Source organism: Melanostigma gelatinosum (assembly GCF_949748355.1).
Source record: "Melanostigma gelatinosum genome assembly, chromosome: 8".
Classification (NCBI taxonomy): domain Eukaryota; kingdom Metazoa; phylum Chordata; class Actinopteri; order Perciformes; family Zoarcidae; genus Melanostigma; species Melanostigma gelatinosum.
In genome coordinates this window covers 10,780,893-10,799,507 of record NC_136641.1, presented here as the reverse complement: position 1 = coordinate 10,799,507, position 18,615 = coordinate 10,780,893, and the positions used below count along the sequence as shown (strand labels likewise).

Sequence of the window (18,615 nt, the reverse complement as noted above, 5' to 3'; positions counted from 1 at the left end):
GGTAAAATACTGAGAGTTGATAGTAATGATGGTATGCGGTCTCTCTTGGTTATTCATGATATTTATTTTGATAATTTTGACTCTGTCCTGCAGCACTTGGATTTGAAATGAAACAACAACCTTGATGGCTTTAAATGAGGATGATTGCATCCAGATGGAGTCTAATTGTTGCATTCTTTCATTCTTCTGCTGCTCTGACTAAAACCGTGCGACTTTGTACAAACAAGGCCATGAAACGAACACCGTTCTCTCAACGTGAAGAGCCAATTAAACTGAATTAGTCACCGATCTAAACACACCGATATCTGAAAGACTGAAGCTGGCTTTGCAAAGCTGCATTTGTCGTGCTGCAAAATGTCTTTGGTTATCCGATGATTCTAAGATTCCCTGTATTCCGTTGGAGTTTTATGTTATGTATATACGTATAATGTGTGATTTTAATCTTTAGTGATCATGATAACAGATGCTGGTTATTTACTTTACAATATGGCCTCCATGTTGCACGACTCAAATAACACAAAAAGGGGATCGAAACAAACAAATTAATATATATATTCATTTATTTCAGCAGGCTGATATGGGTTCAGGTTTCAGGGTTAAATGTTGCTCGTCTTCGATACTTGACTTGAAAAGGAAATCACATATCACTGAAAAAAGACTTTGTCCTGAGGCATATCCTTCTGTCTCACATGCACACTGATAACAGAAACACCCCCCCCCCCCCCCCTTACACCAACATCAGACTTAATTTACACCCATTTCACTAACATGATCCCTTTAAACACCATGAGCATAAAGGAAGATTTAGGATGAAAGTTCAATGTCACACTTGTTTGCATAGTGATCCTTAACTTTTATCGAAGCCCCTTGAAGACGGAGGAGAGACCATTTCATTGTTACTAACTCCCCCAGAATATGCAAAGTCTCACTTTCCTCAGACCTGATTGAAACTATTTGAACATGAGTGAAGTTATGAACATAAGACAAACTTGAGTGTTTGCACTGAGAACATGACTGAACAGCAGCTGTACAGGAAATGTTTATTTATTATGCTGTAGCAGAAAGTAAGTCCGACAGTATCGTCTGTCTGACATCATTCTGTAGTCGTGTGTGTGGCTCGGCCTTTTTAACAGCTAGTTCCAGGCTAGTTCAGTTCCTGTGAATCCCACATCACATTTGATTGGTTTCACCTGCTAAGCAGCAATGGAAGTACGGGGAATTCCTCCTCAGGCACCTGAGTGCTTTTTTCATGATGAGTCAGACTATTACATAGATCTCCAACACACAGGTCTGACAGTCGACATGTTGTATATTTGAAAAGACGCAACAGACAAGGAGACTTTCCTGACTACATATAAATTCCGTATATTTGTGTTTTTGGAATGAAATGATGTTGCCTTTTATTTGTAGGATTTTGTACAAGATGTCTAAAACAGCTTGTTGTCTGTGAGGGGAAGCTCGCAGATAAAAGCACTAAAGAGAGGCAACATTTCTCACCTGCTGTTCTTCACTTTTGCTCCACCACCAACCGGTGTTTCCCTAACACTGCCAACTGTAATAATGTCTTTGGGGCAACTATTACACAGCAACACTGGGCCGTGGCAGGGCAATCTTGTTGTTCTTTTTTTTTTCCTGAATTTAAATACTGTTGTCTGGGCAACGTGCTTGATCTGTGCAATCAAAGGGCTTCTTCAAATATAAAACCAAAACGAGGGATAATTAAGTGCATCTACACGCACGTCAATATTCAATTATTATTCCAGATTCGGCATTTGTTTCCTTTTGTAAGTTGCTGAAGAAGAGCACACGGTTTCTTGTGTGACAAAAGGTTGATGCCAATATTGTTTTTTTTCTTGCATAGAATAAATAGTAATAGTAAATATGCAGGTTAATTTGACCCAAGCTGGTGTCTGAAATGCTCTTCGTATGTACTGTAAATGCACTTATTCATTCTTCATACATACAAATTGTGTTAAACCAAGAAAAACTTGAAAGATATTGTTATTACCTCTGTAACTATCTGGGTGTCAAAGCAATTGTGGCAAAGGCTGTATTTGCACAACATTATTTAAAAAAAGATATTTAAAGATGCAATCATGTGAAACATTTTGATTTAAATACCATGTCGCAGTAATTGATCGTAATCTAAATTCTGAGTTCTGATAAGTGATCGGTGACTCAAGTCCCCTCAGTGTTGGATGATTAGCAGTGAAATCTGAACAAATAATCAAGAATCACACAATTACCTCTTTAAAATCTCTCAATGTTGTGTTAATACAGCCAGAAGTTTGATATTAATGTTTCAGATTCTACTAACGTTTTAAAAAACATTTTAGAGGAATTAAGAACACTTGAAAAGCCATATTACACACATGCTGTAAGCAGAAATGTGTAGATTTGCTGCATAGCCATCTGAAACACATTTGTGAGGAGCCAATAAAGCACCCTGAACAACGTAGAGCTGGTTGAGATGGTTCCTCCGATGGGAGAAACACTAATTACTAAATCAAACACGAATTGAAAAGGAATTCAGTGTTGTCATTTATTGTTTTTTACAAACATATATGTTAACGTTGATTGACCAACATGAATTTGTCCAGTCTCAGATTTATTTTGAGTCGATAAAACCAAACAGAGGTTAAGTGACAGCCAGCAACACCAGTAGAAATAATCATCTGCTGCTTATTCACAGTACAAGAATCCAAATGCATCAACATTTAGAAGCATAGTGACAAAAACAACTGACAGCTTTATTTTTTTCGTGCTGTTCCACTGCTTATAACAGATGTCTATGAAACGATAACAATGTATAATATCTGTATTGTGTTTGTAAAAAGTGAAGATTTCTGCTTTCTACCCTTTAGTCGTACGGAAATCAAAAAAATATAACTTATCTACTCTGTAGCACAAGTACTAGTTCCTTATAGATTTTGTACCAATGGAAAACAAAACCCCTGTTTTGTACATTTGAATTCTTGACAATGAACTTGCTGAGAACTTTTGTAAGGCTCACTGAATAAAGTCACGAGGACAAGGTCAGGACAGTTTCCAGTGTTTGTTTACAATTAACACAAGAACAATAAAAGACATAAAGGCTGTAAGAACTTCCACGATCATTTTCCCTTTACAATCAAAGTGTGACTCCTTCATTAGGCCACAAATGATTCAAACATTCATGTAATATAGCACAGCATATAATGCAAACAGTAATTGTCACTGTAATGAAGAGACTTAATAGAGTAGTGCAAAGCTCAACGACACACAATTTGAATTCATTCTAGCACTTGCCTATATTAGTGTTGATAATAAAAACATGTTAATTTAAATCAAAGATTCTTCAGTGAGGCTGTTAAATGTACTCAGCACCAATGTGTATCGGTTCTGGCTGGACTGAACGAACACACTTCATCATTAACATACTGCAGAAATTCACTCTGACCAGTGAAACACAATACTCTTCAAAAGCTTCTTTGTAAACATCCACGCTACAACAAAATGTGTAAACACAAGTGACATTGACAGCTTTTTTGTGAGTATATGTTACATTATAGAGTATTTCAGCACCACATAGCCAGATATGCTGAGTTATTATTTGCATGTATTGCTACTTATATTAAACAGCTGCCAGACTATTCTAAACCAGAAGCCAACTCAAAGATGTGAGCTGTAATACTTAATTACTTCAAGTGCAGTCCTGTTGAGTCTGCTGTTGCCCAACACCTGTTCCATATTACCTTCATCTGATTGTAATTGCTTCTGCTGATAAAATCTTTCCACTGAGGCACAGACGCAACAGTGAGGGGGTGGAATATCTTGGAATTTACATGATTACGGTTGTCAGCCTGTCAAATGTTCCACTCGGTTCACAGTGCGGTTGCAATTGCTCAGCATTATTATTATCCTGACGGAGGATGCATCACTCTGTTGAAGTCGTTTGTACGACAAAAACATGCAGTCCACTCAGTTGTACAGTGGTGTTAGTACAGTGAAGCTTCTCTTAGCTCATAAATGATCTGAGTACAGACCTCCTGCAGAGAGCACACAAACTGGCCATCAAGTTACCAACGGAATTTGCGTTCAGTAGTGACAGCTGATGTGACGTTTGTCATTTCAACCAGTGAAAGCAACAGTAGTAGTGTTTTAACAGTAGTAGTGTTTTAGCTCTCTTCAAACAAACACAAAACAGCTTTAGTCGCTGGGTCCTCGTTTGACGCTCCAAATTGACGCATTTTGACAAACGTCATAGTGCTTTTGGTGCATGCTTGGCCTTTTAAAACAGTAGGTGTTCTTCAAAACGCCTGCGGCCGAAGTTTTCAGTGCGTTTGGACTTCATGTCATAACAATGAGGCAGGAAAGTTGTTCATCACACTGGCTTTAACGTTACTAAACATCTGTAATTTAGAATGGAAATTAAAACTAAAATCATGAAAAAATAAGGAAGTGACAGAGCCACTGTTTCCTTGTCAGGACACCAAGTGCAATACTGTAAAACTGAATTTCACATGTAAACAGCTAAAATCAAATCATATCATTGTGGATTAGAATTTAAAAAGTGTAGATAAGCCCTTCATAATTGTTGTTAGCCTGTGACTACACATTTAAACCTGAAATGTTACCTTGTGTGTGTAAATGAGGTGTGTTAAGACAACACAACACTATTCATGTATAATATCAGATCACGGGCAAATTGATCAGCTCCTGATCAAACACAGAAGAAGCTGATCACAGTGTTGTGAACTGTTTACCCTTTAGCTCGTTCCCTCTGTTCATCGCTGCGTGTCGAGAGTCGGAGGTCGGTACACGGGAACCCCGGGGTCAACGAGAGGAGGGCGACCTCTGATGATGTCAGCAGCCTTCTCCGCCATCATGATGGTCGGAGCGTTCAGGTTGCCGCTGACGACGCTGGGCATGATAGAGGCGTCGACCACACGCAGCCGCTCGAGCCCCAGGACACGCGCACTGGAGTCGACGACCGCCATCGGGTCGGATGGCGAGCCCATCTTGCAGGTGCAGGACGGGTGGTAAGCGCTGTCAGATTTTCGGCGAACAAAAGCGTCGATGTCGGCATCGGATTGGACCTCGGGACCGGGCTGGACTTCGGGGCCACGGAACGGGTCAAAGGCCTTCTGGGTAAAAATCTCTCTGGAGAGTTTGACACACTCTCTGAACTCCAACACATCAACATCTGAGAGGAGATGGAAATAATAAATAAAAAAATGCCTTTATTATCAGCAGTGTGCCATTCGACATAACTCCAGGCTCCTTCTCAAAAGCATTTCCCCACTTTACTGAGATACACTTGATGCTAATTGATAATGAATACAGTACAAATAACAATGACAACGATCCTTGCAAATGAATGATCAGCCTTCGGAGGGAAGTGTCATTCACATGCATTCACAACCAAGCAGGTCTCACAAAGTATGCTCTCTAGGGAAACAGGGTGAAGTTCTCTAAACCTTTGCTGACTTTGGTACTAGACCGTGCAGTGACTGAATCTTACCGTTGGAGAGGTAGTTTGGCTGGAGAATCGGGTGATCCAAAGGGTCGGCGCTCTTGAGCTTCATCCAGCCGATACTGGTGCTCCTCAATGGTCCGACATGAACCTAAAACACAAAGAGAAACACTCATTTATGTGGTATGTTTTGTATTCACACTTGCATGCCACTTGTACTTTGCTGTTAGACTTCCTTCTCTCCATACAGACGATGAGAAGATATTATTTCACTGCAAGAGGAAAAAAACAACAACACATGTTCCCAGGAAAGTCCAGAACTCACTCATTGTTATTTTACAGATGTTATACAGATGTTACCCATTATGCCATTTCCAGTAATACTGCTTTTGGCATTCATGGTTTCTGCACACATCAACTCATGAAACAAACCCCGCGTATCTTCAAACACAAAAAACACAAAGCCTTTTGTAGCACTTCAATAGAAGCCTCATTTCCCGATGTACTCTTAACTCTTTCCTGGAAGGTATCCTTGTCTGGAAAAAAGCCTTTGAATAATCTCACTAAGCCACCTCTCAGGAAATGTATGGGAAGCTACTGTTGGTTTATTGAACATGGAAGGTTTTCCGTGGAATGGGACTTTAAAACTCTTCTTTGTGTCTTGTGCATTACGTGAGGGTCTTATCTAACTAGTCATGACTAAACGTGTGGTAATTTCAGTGTACAGGAGCCCTTTGGAATCTTATCTGACACACTGTTGACAAGTAACACACACACTCACACACGTACACCCGTATATTACAATCAAACCATCCTGACAGCTCCCCCCCCCCCACACACACACACACACACACCCACGTGAAGTCAAACCCAAACAACTTGTGTATAAATAATTACACCTTCATTACATCTTCCACCTGTACAAAAAACAGCCACCATTTCCTAAGCACACACCTGATACGCCTCGATCTTGGAGGCAACTCGACCGTGGTCGATGACCTGCAAGGGCAGGAAGTGAAACTGGATGTCGGGGTGTGTGACATGTGGTCGACTGCGGATGAACCCTCCGCTTTCCAAGTGGGCTGTTGCTCCATAACCTAAGGGGACAGTTGTGATTGTAAGTTAGATGGTGGGACACGGTGTCATCAGACAGGCAGCGTTTAGGACATGAGGGAGAATGTGTGTGTTACACACATGCATGTGTGGGTGCCTTTGGTTACCAGTGAACAGAGTGAGCCACTCCAGGCCTATCTTAACCATGTGGAAAGGTTTCTGGGCCTTGTACAGGGTGATGGGCTGAGTGCACTGCTGCTGGATGTACAACTCCAAATGATCCTGCAGGTTACTGCCAACACCTGAGAAACCACAGAGACCAGCGGAGAAGACAAAGAGAGGCAAGAACACCGGTCATGTTTGTAAGCATGGAGGTTTTTTTCGAAAGTTTTTCCCTTTTTTCTCATTTCAGTTACCTGGTAAGTGCTGAACCGCAGAGATACCAAGTTGTTTCAGGTCATCAGCGTTTCCCACCCCGGACAGCATGAGAAGCTGAGGGGAGTTAATGGCTCCTCCGCTTAATATCACCTCTTTATCTGCAAACACCTGAAGAGAGAACAGAAAAATGAGTGAATCAATGCTAACAGAGTCCGTGCTAGTGGCTGCATGACAAGGCACCGCATGCTTTTCACTGGGCAACTTCTAACTGCTATGGTTGAGAAAGATCATCTCACTATTGTGTTTAAAATAAAAGTATATCACCTTCCACAATATAATGTTCTTTCCCCCATCTTTTAGAGTGATGGTAATTCTATCCATCTTACCCTTTTCTTCTGTCCTTTCTGTGTGTATTCTACACCCATGGCACGGTTGCCATCAAACAGGATCTTGGTGGTCAGGCAGCGCACCTCCGTCTTCAGGTTGGGTCGACTCAGGACAGGTCTCAGGTAGGCACTGGCTGAGCTCCACCTCTTTCCTGGACACATTTGGGCAGTGAGATGTGGACAATATGTATTGGTTGGTTCATAAGAGATGTATAAATACAGCATTGTGGTTGCAAGTGTTATATAGTAGTTCATGTTGTCTTTAACCTTTATAAATGGTCATGTCCATCCAGCCCAAGCCTTCCTGTTGCTGCCCGTTCATGTCATCCGTGAAGGGGTATCCCGCCTGCTGCCCCGCCTCAATAAAAGCTTTGTGAAGGGGATGGTCGGTCTTCCCTCTGGACACATGAAGAGGTCCGCTGCCTCCCCGGTACCTACAGTATACACACGAAACACAAATATAATGTGTCACAAAGATAAGAGCTTTTCACTTTCAAAATGCAACAATCTGTCTGTCTATGGGAACTGGGTATAAGTCTTCAATGATCACTATTGCGTCGACATTAATCATTTAAATTCCCAGCATCGCTACCTTTCAGGAGGGCGGCTGTGTATATGTACTTATTAGATGGCATTTCCTTTCATTTATGTTTATGCCAGCAGTCAACCAGTCAGAGCTGAAGGTCACCACAAAAGTTGGAAAACATAAATGCTGAGAATGTGTTTGTCTTGCTGTGAGTTCAAACACAAACAAATGGACACAATGTGGTGATGCAGTACTACGTGGAAGCATTACGTGAATCTCACACTGCAGAAAAATCTTCCCGTGGATGCATGGCATGATAATTCAAGTCTCTGATAGATTACACTACGTAGCACATAATAAAATCGAATTTCTGTGTCTGTCATTATAACACACGCATCACTTTCGCCTGTGATATCTACTTCCAGACCACACAGGCCTTTATCATTCTAGTTAACGTTAATATCTGGGCTGCCGTCTACCTTCCTTATTTGCATGTGCTGAAATATTAGATTGGTGACGCATTGCATTTAACCTGTGATGCTCCTGCGACTAGGCTCCATGTGATAAGATCTTCACTATGTCACTACAAATTTACATTCCATTTACGCATTTACGCATGTTGAAGCATTGTGAGTCTGTGGGACTGCAGCACTAACACTGACAGACTTAGGGTTCCCTTTAAACTCGGTCTATTCATATTAACATGATTTGAACACAAGTCAAAAAGGTACCCCAAGAGCATTCGGATGAAAGAAAAATGTCCAGCAGATATTGTTGTTCGGTACCTGTTTTCTCCCAGCTCGTGACACTGAGCTTTCCTAAAGTAAGGCAGACAGTGTTCGTAATCCCAGCCCTCGGCCCCCTCCCTTTGCCAGCGGTTGTAGTCCTCAGCGTGTCCGCGGATGTACACCATGGCGTTGAGTGAAGAGGACCCGCCCCAGACGCGGCCCCTCGGCCAGTACATCACCCGGTTGTCCATGTGGGCCTGGGGTAAAGTGTGGTAGTACCAGTTATACCTGAGGATAAATGAAAACAAATACAGCACGGCATCAGATTGGGACCAATATCTGTCTGCTTACCGGATCTAGACAACAACAGTTTAATAATACATTATTATATGGAGACTGATTTAAAAAATGCTGGAATAATAAGTTGATATCAGTTAAATGTAATATATGGATGATTCATGAGTTAGAATTACTTTTATATCCATTATTATTTATTTATTGTGGCTTTAATAGTCTAAAATAACGTAAAATCACATTTTTGTTTGCACACATCTGGGAACCGTGGTAGTAATGAATGACAAGGTAAATCAAATATTTTATACATCGGCAACAAAGCATTTGTGAAATGATCTAACTGGTGTACTTGTCATCGCAGAGGTTGTAGGTCAACGCAGCTGGCATGTGGATCTTCCATGAGAGCTGTACGTTGCCTAGCGACATGTCCTTAGGCCCAGCCTCCAGCAGCAGCACAGACTCGTGGGAATCCTCAGTGAGGCGGTTGGCTAGGACGCAGCCGGCTGACCCTGCCCCAACAATGACGTAACTGTAGGACGGTGTCTTCTGATTGGCTGTAGCTGATGAAGCTTTCCAATTAGCAGCTGTGGCACTAAAGCATCTGTAATGGTTGAAGACGGCTCGGGAAGAGGACTGGCCCGTGGGTCTGGTCCTGGAGGCAAGTTCTGGCAAACAGGTGAACAAGCACCTGCCATCCCTCATAAATCTCCCTCGAGTCGCAGTCACAAGTCGTCGGGCTCCAGTTTGGCCTGACATGGCCAAAGACAACATGCTGGTTCTGGGAGGGTTTTTTCTTCATTCACTGTAAATCACAACAACACACATTGAAGGGTGCAGTGTCACAAGTACATCAAATGACATTTACATGTCCAAAAGTAACATTTGCGTACTGTCCTGCTAAGTATGCAAACTGTGGGTTACGGAGAGCCTTTTGGCTGACATGTTATTAATCATGACTTCAGCCACACCTTGTCCTTCTCAACTCAAACTTTTTTTTAATTACAGGCAATTAAAAGAACAACCAGAAATATATTAACTACAGACGGACACAATGAAGTTGTTCTTTAAACTACAAGTGTTGCTCGAGTTTTGACCTCTTCAGACTTCTTCTCTTCTCTTGTTTATTTAAGGGTTTTCTGTGGTGCGTTTGTTTACTTTGCAGAGAAAAGTCCTGTCATTCAGGACAGGGCCGGGATATGTAACGTTAGGTCAGGACTGTCACTGCAATAAACCAGCCAGTCACCAGCAGGTTCAGTGATAAGCTGAAAGCAGCAAACAACCTGAAATGTCGGCAAACAGCTTCTGAGACACCAAAACATCGACAGCAAGTGGGGCACCAGCAAAATATCTGCAAGTTTCACTAATTTAGGGATTGTTAGTCTAAAATACCGCTAAATGTTTACGATTAAAGGCCAATTTCGCAACCGGTCGCTTATCAGTGGAACGGTCTGTAGGTCTGCTGCAGGACAACAGCTCGCTACATTGTGGACACAGCTCTGCATGATTTAAACACATTTCAAATGCTCCAAGACGTTTAAAGTGTGTGCAAACATCTCCACACGGGTCAGGCTGCTGTTGACAGCGTTGCTGAGAAACTTTTTTCCGGTACTTCGTAAACCGTTACGTTACTCATGTCGTCTGCAGTTTACAGCAGCGCGGCATGGACATAGCTCGCGTTAACTGAATGTAAAGTTAACCTTGCAAACTACATTTCATTTAAACAGAGGTGGTGCCGGAGTAGTTTAACACCAAAAGCAGACGAGAACAACTGACATAAGGAGCAGGAAAAGAGAACTTACCTTTTATTTAAACACTGAAACTGGAGACTATGATTATGAGACTAACTCTATATGCGTAAGCGAGCCACTGCTGTGGGCGGGGCTTAGCGCGATTTACTTTAAAGGTAACGGAACAAATCCAGCGAGTCACTGACAGTTCATTCAACAAGTGCACGGGATGTAACGAGTCAGATGCTGTGCATTGTAAAGGCGTATCCCTTATTTTTCTGTGTGTTTATTGTAGTTCTACGTTTTCTTTTAGGTACAACCAGGTGTTGATGATGTGGGGAGCCGGACTGATTTTGCTCTACTGTCTCGCGGCCCAGGTGACATCACATGAAATTGTAAGTTATCGACTTTGGCAAATCAGCCATTAATTGTCAGTTAAATTAAAAGTAAATCAAGTAATCTGTTTCTGTGATTTCTTGCAGAAAGTGGAGTGTCGTGAATGTTATGGTATGTAATTTACTATCCATACTCTGGATGAGGTCTGACCTCTAATTAACAGTTAAGAATAGTAGTGTCTGGTTTTGAAGCCACTGTGGGTTTTATTTCAATACAGTGTGTGTTGGCGAATGCAGAGACCAATCTTCTAAACCATTTTGTACTGTTGATTTATTATTATTTTTCAAAGCTGCCAGCTCTGTCTTTTGGATAGAAATGTAACTCTTGGATCATAAAGCAGGATGACTCAAGTGGAAATCCCATTACCTGATATAGCCCATCATATTAAGAAATAAAGAATAACGAATATAAAGAGATTTGTTGTGAAAAGAAAGTTGATATTGTATATGGAAGCCAGGGGTAAACAGCAGATGTTTATTTGAAATGTCTGCCTGAAATGTAATAAAAATGTAATGCAAGTCCGTAGCCAAGCAGGTGGCTCCATTCCAAGTTTTTACATTGAGCATTACACAACTGAAAGTACAATACGCCTACACTTCAAACAGCTGACAACATTTGATTCAATTTCAGAGAATAATAATATAGGCTCCACATTATTGCACCATTGTTTGTTTCTCCAGATTTCCCTCCCTACAATGATACCTCTCCGTCTTTGCTGGTGGACCTGAGAGTGGCGAAAGTGACGGAGGGAGAAAAATACATGATGAACATAAGCTGGGCAATCAACATTGATGGTAAGATACAACACTTGAATTGTACTTGCATGGAACTTAATGAACCACTTGTTTTCGAGTAATACAGTTTAACAAACACGTGGGATGTTTTTTCTGGGTAATTTGCTGACATGGCATCTTCAGAATTGATTATTAAACATATCTTTTAAATACAATAAGTAAGCTTATCGATGATTATTCATTATCTACAAACATCAAACGTTGCTACACCTACAATGTTGATCAAATAACTGAGGAGATTTCCCAGAAACTCCCCTCTTTTTTTGAGTTGACACTGTACTAAACAGAAGGTAAAAACGTTTATGTTGATATATTGTAGCTGGTACACACTCAAATTCTAAAATATAGACACCCTAATAGATTATTTTAATGCAGTGTACCCCAGAAGTATTATTTGTATTTAAAAGCATTGTGGAAAATGTAAAATTGTTCGTTCTGCAGAACAAACTGCAAGGTGTTGGGCTTGTTTTAATCTGAGGAGCATGAAGTGACTGGATAAGTAACATGGATCATTACAGAGTTAGTCTGCTGTGAATTTTGAGCAAAGCAACAATATGTATTGGCATCTTCAGGGTCCAGAGCTTTATTATAGATAATATATGATGTTATAAATTACAATATTGTTATAGATAACGCCCTGACCTATAACTAAACCTGTGAAAGTATTTGGTCATGGATCTATAACAAGCCATTCAAAAAGAGTTGATGAGGCCTTTTACCCATCGGCTACTTTGAAATAATAACAATAATAACAACAACAGAAAGAACAACAATAATAACAATATAAATACTACTACTACTAATAACAACAACAACAATAATAACAATAAGCTGCCTTTATCAAAGCTTTTCCTCTGCTAGAAAATAAGCTTGTATGAGACTATTCATTGTGCGTGTGTGTGTGTGTGTGTGCGTGTGTGTGTGTGTGTGTGTGTGTGTGTGTGTGTGTGCGTGTGTGTGTGTGTGCGTGTGCGTGTGCACACTTGTGGGATAAGTTGTGTGGAAAGGTAAACAGGAGATGAGAAAACATGGTATTTACAATATATCTATTATTTATACAAACGGTGTTTAGTCATGCAGGATGTTTGCCATTTACTTTCTCTTTGCAGCTAGTATTAAATATCTGACAGGCATCTGGATCCAGATTACGGCGGAACCTGCATACCACTGTATCTACAATCCAGCTTTGGCCAAGACAGACCTCAGTGGATCAACGCAGGTATGATGGAATCTGTGTTTATCAGTCATTGTCTGCACAACATGAGTTTGAAATATGTGAGGTTAATGCAACGACTTTCATCTTTCAAATCTAGAAATGGTTTTATTATTTAGTAGATGCAAGCTATGGCTCAAACACCATCCAAGCTGCCAATCTGCCATTGCCTCCCCGAGGGGGGGGGCTCGCTTATAAGTTTGTCACAATCAAAATACCTCGCCCACCAAAGCGTAAGTTCTTGTTCTTTTAAATTCTCCACTTACTTTGATACTTTATTAAAATTTTCATTTTTAAAAGAGTAAAATGTTTAAACCTCCTCTGATTTTTTTCAGGTGTTACACCAAAGCCTACTGCAGTTCCTATATGTGAGCAATCTCATTTGCTGGTGCATGTGTGTATATAATGTATAGTACAAAAATGTTGATACTTCTGTCTTTAACAATCCTTTTTCTTTCAAAGATTCCACCACAGGTGAGATCAACTCTTTAGGTATGACTGCACCATTACTTAAAGCCATGCGGTACAATCTCAATATAATTACATGAAGTAAAATGGGGAATTGTTTTTGTGTGTATTTCTTTGTCCATGCAGAAAAGTTAAAAGACGCTGTCCCTGGTAATGTCAACTTCACCAGCATAGCAACGGCCATTTTTGGAGGACTGACCAGTCTGGTGATCCTGCTTTCCTGCTACATGATCTGTAAATACAACACTTTAAAAACATGCATTTAGTAGACATTGTAGGTACAAAATTGCAGATGTTGAATGGTAAAACAACTTAAGACAGATCCACAGGCTCACTCGCCAATCTTGTACACATGCTTTGGACCTGAGTAACAAAGCTACTGGATCAAAATATTTGAAATTTGCGAAATTCTTCCCAACCAATTTACAGGGACTTTTCTGTCACATTGAAAATGAGCTCAGCTTGAACTACTTTAGCTAAAAGTCTTGTTATCTGCAAAGGAAATATGCCTCCCCTGCAAGATGAAGAAAGTACTGAAATGTATCAAGTTTGAGCTCACCACAAACAAATTCAGAAATCCCCTCTAGGTTATGTGAAATGTTTGTCACTATGCTGAAGATAACTAAGCCCTACTTTCCAATGACTTCCTACTCTCCAGATCGAAGATTTGGAGCCAACGTTGCCACATTATCGGATTTCAAAAGGTTGCCTACATCTCCCATGGCTCCCGTCCCTGTCCTTGTGGTGTACCCTGCTGAGGATTCAGCCTTCCAGCGGGCCGTGGTGGCCCTCGTCGAGTTCTTGCAGTGGTACGGCGGCTGCAGCGTGGCTGTCGACATGTGGCAACAGAGGACGATCGCAGAGATGGGGCCAATGCGCTGGCTGGCAGAAAAGACCAAGACTGCACACAGAGTCCTCATCGTCTGCCCAAAGGTAGATTGTAACTTTGATGTAATATTGATCATTTTTAACTTGCAGTCTGCTATGAGTGATTTAAAAAAATGAAAAACCCTCTTCTCTCAGTCCTCTTCACTGCCCAGCCACTCTCCTCCCAACCGCACCTCCCAAGAGCCCTCAATACCAGCTTCAGCTCATGACCTTTACCCCCTGATTCTCAACATGGTGGCAGGCCACGCAAAGAGTGCCAGCGACTTGGCTAAGTTCTGTGTGGTGCAGCTGGGCGAGCAGCAGGACAAGAAGCCTCGTAACCTTGCGCTGGAACTGAGGGTCTGCAAGACTTTCTGTTTGATGAAGGACTTGAACAAGCTGTGCAGGAGTCTTCATACCGAGAGTCAGGATGACAAGAAGATATCAGATCTGATCTTCAGACCGGGGATTGCCTACAGTGAAAATTGTACAGTGAAGTTAGGGGAAGCTGTAGAAAAGCTACGAGGACACCAGCCAAACATTAACAGAACGGCAGAACCATTGAAATCTGTGGTTACCATTATTTGAAGATTTGTAATGAAAATGTTCAGATTGATGGAGAAAGAGGATGGGTCAGAATAGTTCACAGTGAATAGCTTTGTCTTTCATTACGGCTTCTAAAGTTTACATGTATCTATATAGCTGGCATAGACCTATGCTTATTTTGGTAACCAAAACACTGGCTTGGACACCTTAAGGGTTGATACTTGTCTCTGTGTTTTCCAGCACTGCATACTGTAGCCTATTACTCTATTTTGTAATAACATTGTTTCCCGTTTTTGTTTTCCACCTTCAACATGTTGCATTAATGTTTCATCTGTCATCATCATCGTCATCATCATCATGTAGAAATGATAAACTGATGAACACTGGCACAAAGGCGGCAAAGACAACTTCTCTTCTTTTTGTGTGTAATACATTTCTGAAAATATGTATTTGTTGTGTTTGTTTATTATCTTTACTTGATGTGCAATCCTTAAATAGCCTAAAGAAAGAGGTGGTTGCTAGGATAACGTCCTAGATCATGTGATCCTGAAAGGGATTAATACACAGTTCATACACATATGTCAGGGAATGAATGAACTCTCCGACTGGTAATAGGTCAAGGGGCCCAGTAGGTTTTACTGCTACAAATTTACTTGGTCGGCAAAAAGCACATGGTGGTGAATTTGAGCTAATAATCATAATAATAGCTCACATTCCTGTAGCTCTTTTCCATTTTTTTAATACTGACATTATTTTAATGGAAATGCATGTTGCAAATGTCAATTCAAGGTGCAATTTGATAATACAATTTAAAAACACATAATATAATATAATACAGTTATAATTAAAGCTCAATTATTAGCATTTTGTAATGCTGTGTTTTTGAGACTCTTGAAATTTGACATTGCATATTTAATGTGTCAGCAAAACAGCATTCACAGTCTACTGCGTTTACTTTTGCTTGTCTCAACCCTCGTGGCAGCAAATGTTCACAGTCTTGTTCACAGTAGAGTATCTGAGTTAAGAAAATGTATTTTATTGTTATTATTTATTTTAAATATAACATACTTAAGCTACAGTAACTCTATATGAAAATTAGAAAAGTAATTTAATAATTTTGACAGATGAGTACGTTTGACTCAGCTAAGAGGCAGTGCCAAGTAAACATGTCTTTCGACAAATAGAAACCGCTGTCTTGTGGCACGTGACCAAACACGGAAGTAGAATCTACCGCTGCAAGAACTTTATATTCAGAGGAAGGTCCTCGCTTCTAGGTTGCATGTTGAAGCACTTCACACGCACAAAGAGCTTGCGACTCGTTATTTATGACTATTTAATCGACTAAAATCTTCACCAACAATGACCCAGGCTGAGAAAGAGCAGGACAACGGGAAGGAGAAGGAAAAGGAACGAGACAAGGAGAAAGAAAAGGAGCAACAACGTGGGGTGAAAAGACCCATCGCTCCTCCGGTCATCCCAGACCCCCTTCAGGAGGTGAGACGGGAAGTCGAGTGTTTCAATTGTTGTCGAATGCTCATTATTTTAATTTAACAAAATAGTCGTCATAATTCAGTCCATTCAGCTTTCACGCGCACAGACTATTCTGGAGTGACCGGGGTTTGATATTAGACACCTGAACTTATCTTTGTCTTAAAGTGATGTCTTCAGGTACAGTATTTGACCATCAACTGAAAACCTCATACCTTTGGTTTGAGCTTTATTTTGATGATGCTGCAGCATACAATGGTATGTTACAATGGTGTTTCATTTTATATATTTACACGTTTATTTCTGTATTGTGTGTCCAACATTGACTCTGAAGCAACAGTTTGGGGAGACCCTTTACTGTTCCAACACCACAATGTCTCTGTGCACACTTTGGGGTCCACAGAGAACAGACTTTCTGTGTTTGGTGTGGAAGAAGATGACTGTCCTGCACAGAGCTCTGACCTTTGGGATGAACTCGAAGGCTGACTGTGAACAAACATCAGTGTTGGACTTCACTAATGCTCTTCTAGCTGAAAGGGAGAAAATCCCTTCAGCCCGGTTCACACATTGTGTGAAAAACATTACCACATGTTGGTGTAATGTTCAGGCGTCCATGTACTTTTGTGATTTCTGGTTTTGTTGTGTTGACCATCTCCCTCTGTCTATATACGTTCCTCTCTTACAGCAAATACAGAGCAACTTCATAGTTGTCATCCACCCTGGTTCAAGGACGCTCCGCATTGGCCGAGCAACAGATAATCTTCCGGTGACACTCCCACATGTGATAGCGCGCAGACACAAACAAACTGGACAGCCGAGATATGAAGATGCCTGGCTGCTGAGAGATGGTCTAAATGTAAGTGGCTCGTGAGCAGATACACCCAGGCTTTCATTCTAGGGCTGAACGATTTAGAAAAGATATCTAATTGCAATTAGTTTTACTAATTTTTGTAGGGATCTGTACCAGACAATATGTACCAGACAATATGTTTTCTTAGGTCTGTAGAATATGATGTGTAGGCCAGGACAGCTCCGCAGAAGGACAATATTTTATTTATAAAATGGTATTTTGGCATTTTTTCTGCCGATTTATAAATTGCAGTAGTCCATATTACGATTTTTTATTGTACTGCCCTATTTTTTTATTCTGTGTCCTATTCCACTGTACTCAAATTCATTTCCTATTTGTGTCATTTACCCTCATTGTGTCTACTTCCTGTTTGACAGAAAGCAGAGAGTAATGAACAGAGGCAGAATGGGCTGAAAATGGTGGACCAGGCCATCTGGTCCAAGAAAATGTCAAACGGAGTGCGGAGAACACCCGTGTCCGCTGACCAGGTGTGTATTATGAAAGAGAGAGAACCGTTGCATACGTAATAATGCAATATTCACTGAGCGCAGCAACACGCTTCGATTACATATTTGCTTTTGAATTGTAAATGGTGTTTTTTTTTAATAACTCAAGTGCGTTATGCTTTTATGTGCAGAAATTCATTAAAGAATCTTTTTGTTTTGTGAGTAAAGGCCCGAGCTTATAACTGTCAGATCCATCCGGCAGTACTGGACAGCAGCTCCAGGGTGAAGTGGACCAACACAGCCCACCAGCCTCCTCATCTGGTGGGAGAGGAGGTCAGTGCATGTGTCTGATAACTTCCATAAAATATGACATCTAAAACTGTATTACCTAGACTCTTTGTCTGTTTTATCCATTTTTCTCATGTTCTCCCTCCCTCCCTCCACCCTGCCCTCGTATAGGCTCTTTATGTGAATCCATCTGACTGTTACAACATCCACTGGCCAATAGTCAGAGGTCAGCTTAATGTGCATGCCGGTACCGGAGGCTCCCTGACCGCCGTACTGGCTGACCTCGAGACGATCTGGAGTCACGTCATTCAGAAGCAGCTGGAGATCCCCCTCAAAGACTTAAAGGTAGGAGAAACCTCCTCATGTCACAAAAGTCCTCTGCAACATGTTGAAGGTAGAAAATAATGAAAATGAGAGCGAGCTACGCTGATGGTCGAATCTCTTTCTCTCACGTGGCCTTTGTGACTTGTTTCCAGTATTACAGATGCATCCTACTGGTGCCCGACATCTGTAACAGGCAGCACATCAAAGAAGTTGTCAACATGCTCCTGCTTAATATGGGCTTCTCAGGTATTACACACATGTATACAAGTATGGCTGACAACTAAAATGTACATATACACTGTTATCCTCCGCAACAGCAAATTCAGGGCAGGCTGAGGAACCATCCAATCTGTCTCTCTCTTTGCGTCGCCTCATGCTCTGTCCTCGT

At 41.1% G+C, this 18,615-nt stretch overlaps 3 protein-coding genes across 3 annotated transcripts in view; 2 read left to right on the top strand and 1 right to left on the bottom strand.

Annotated features, from left to right (window-relative positions):
- Positions 1-760: 760 nt before the first annotated feature.
- chdh (choline dehydrogenase) lies at positions 761-10,692 on the bottom strand. Its single transcript, XM_079274227.1, has 10 exons — positions 10,620-10,692; positions 9,170-9,622; positions 8,584-8,814; positions 7,540-7,706; positions 7,273-7,424; positions 6,925-7,054; positions 6,676-6,810; positions 6,410-6,552; positions 5,504-5,606; positions 761-5,185 (listed from the first exon to the last, which is right to left on the bottom strand). The coding sequence occupies exons 2-10, from the start codon at positions 9,589-9,591 to the stop codon at positions 4,767-4,769; spliced, it is 1,902 nt and encodes a 633-aa protein (XP_079130353.1). The 5' UTR covers positions 9,592-9,622; positions 10,620-10,692; the 3' UTR covers positions 761-4,766.
- An 84-nt stretch (positions 10,693-10,776) lies between these two features.
- On the top strand, positions 10,777-15,224 carry il17rb (interleukin 17 receptor B). Its single transcript, XM_079273322.1, has 10 exons — positions 10,777-10,942; positions 11,030-11,054; positions 11,624-11,737; positions 12,847-12,956; positions 13,051-13,183; positions 13,286-13,318; positions 13,413-13,442; positions 13,545-13,652; positions 14,077-14,351; positions 14,442-15,224. The coding sequence occupies exons 1-10, from the start codon at positions 10,877-10,879 to the stop codon at positions 14,871-14,873; spliced, it is 1,326 nt and encodes a 441-aa protein (XP_079129448.1). The 5' UTR covers positions 10,777-10,876; the 3' UTR covers positions 14,874-15,224.
- An 861-nt stretch (positions 15,225-16,085) lies between these two features.
- actr8 (actin related protein 8) overlaps positions 16,086-18,615 on the top strand; it is a 5,511-nt gene continuing 2,981 nt past the window's right edge. The window contains exons 1-6 of the mRNA XM_079272753.1: positions 16,086-16,325; positions 17,005-17,175; positions 17,547-17,657; positions 17,844-17,948; positions 18,075-18,248; positions 18,380-18,473. Of these exons, the coding sequence (XP_079128879.1) occupies positions 16,191-16,325; positions 17,005-17,175; positions 17,547-17,657; positions 17,844-17,948; positions 18,075-18,248; positions 18,380-18,473 (790 nt within the window). The 5' untranslated portion in view covers positions 16,086-16,190. The remainder of the gene's footprint in view (positions 16,326-17,004; positions 17,176-17,546; positions 17,658-17,843; positions 17,949-18,074; positions 18,249-18,379; positions 18,474-18,615) is intronic.

Bases quoted from the DNA above. Each gene is read 5' to 3' on its own strand.
- chdh (XM_079274227.1), bottom strand. From the start codon at position 9,591: ATGTTGTCTTTGGCCATGTCAGGCCAAACTGGAGCCCGACGACTTGTG. The intron at 6,553-6,675 runs GTAACCAAAGGC...CTGTCCCCTTAG, and splicing joins GTGGCTCACTCTGTTCACTG to GTTATGGAGCAACAGCCCAC. The intron at 5,607-6,409 runs GTGTGTGCTTAG...TTTGTGTTTTAG, and splicing joins CCAAGATCGAGGCGTATCAG to GTTCATGTCGGACCATTGAG.
- il17rb (XM_079273322.1), top strand. From the start codon at position 10,877: ATGATGTGGGGAGCCGGACTGATTTTGCTCTACTGTCTCGCGGCCCAG. The intron at 12,957-13,050 runs GTATGATGGAAT...TTTCAAATCTAG, and splicing joins ACCTCAGTGGATCAACGCAG to AAATGGTTTTATTATTTAGT. The intron at 13,443-13,544 runs GTATGACTGCAC...TTGTCCATGCAG, and splicing joins AGGTGAGATCAACTCTTTAG to AAAAGTTAAAAGACGCTGTC.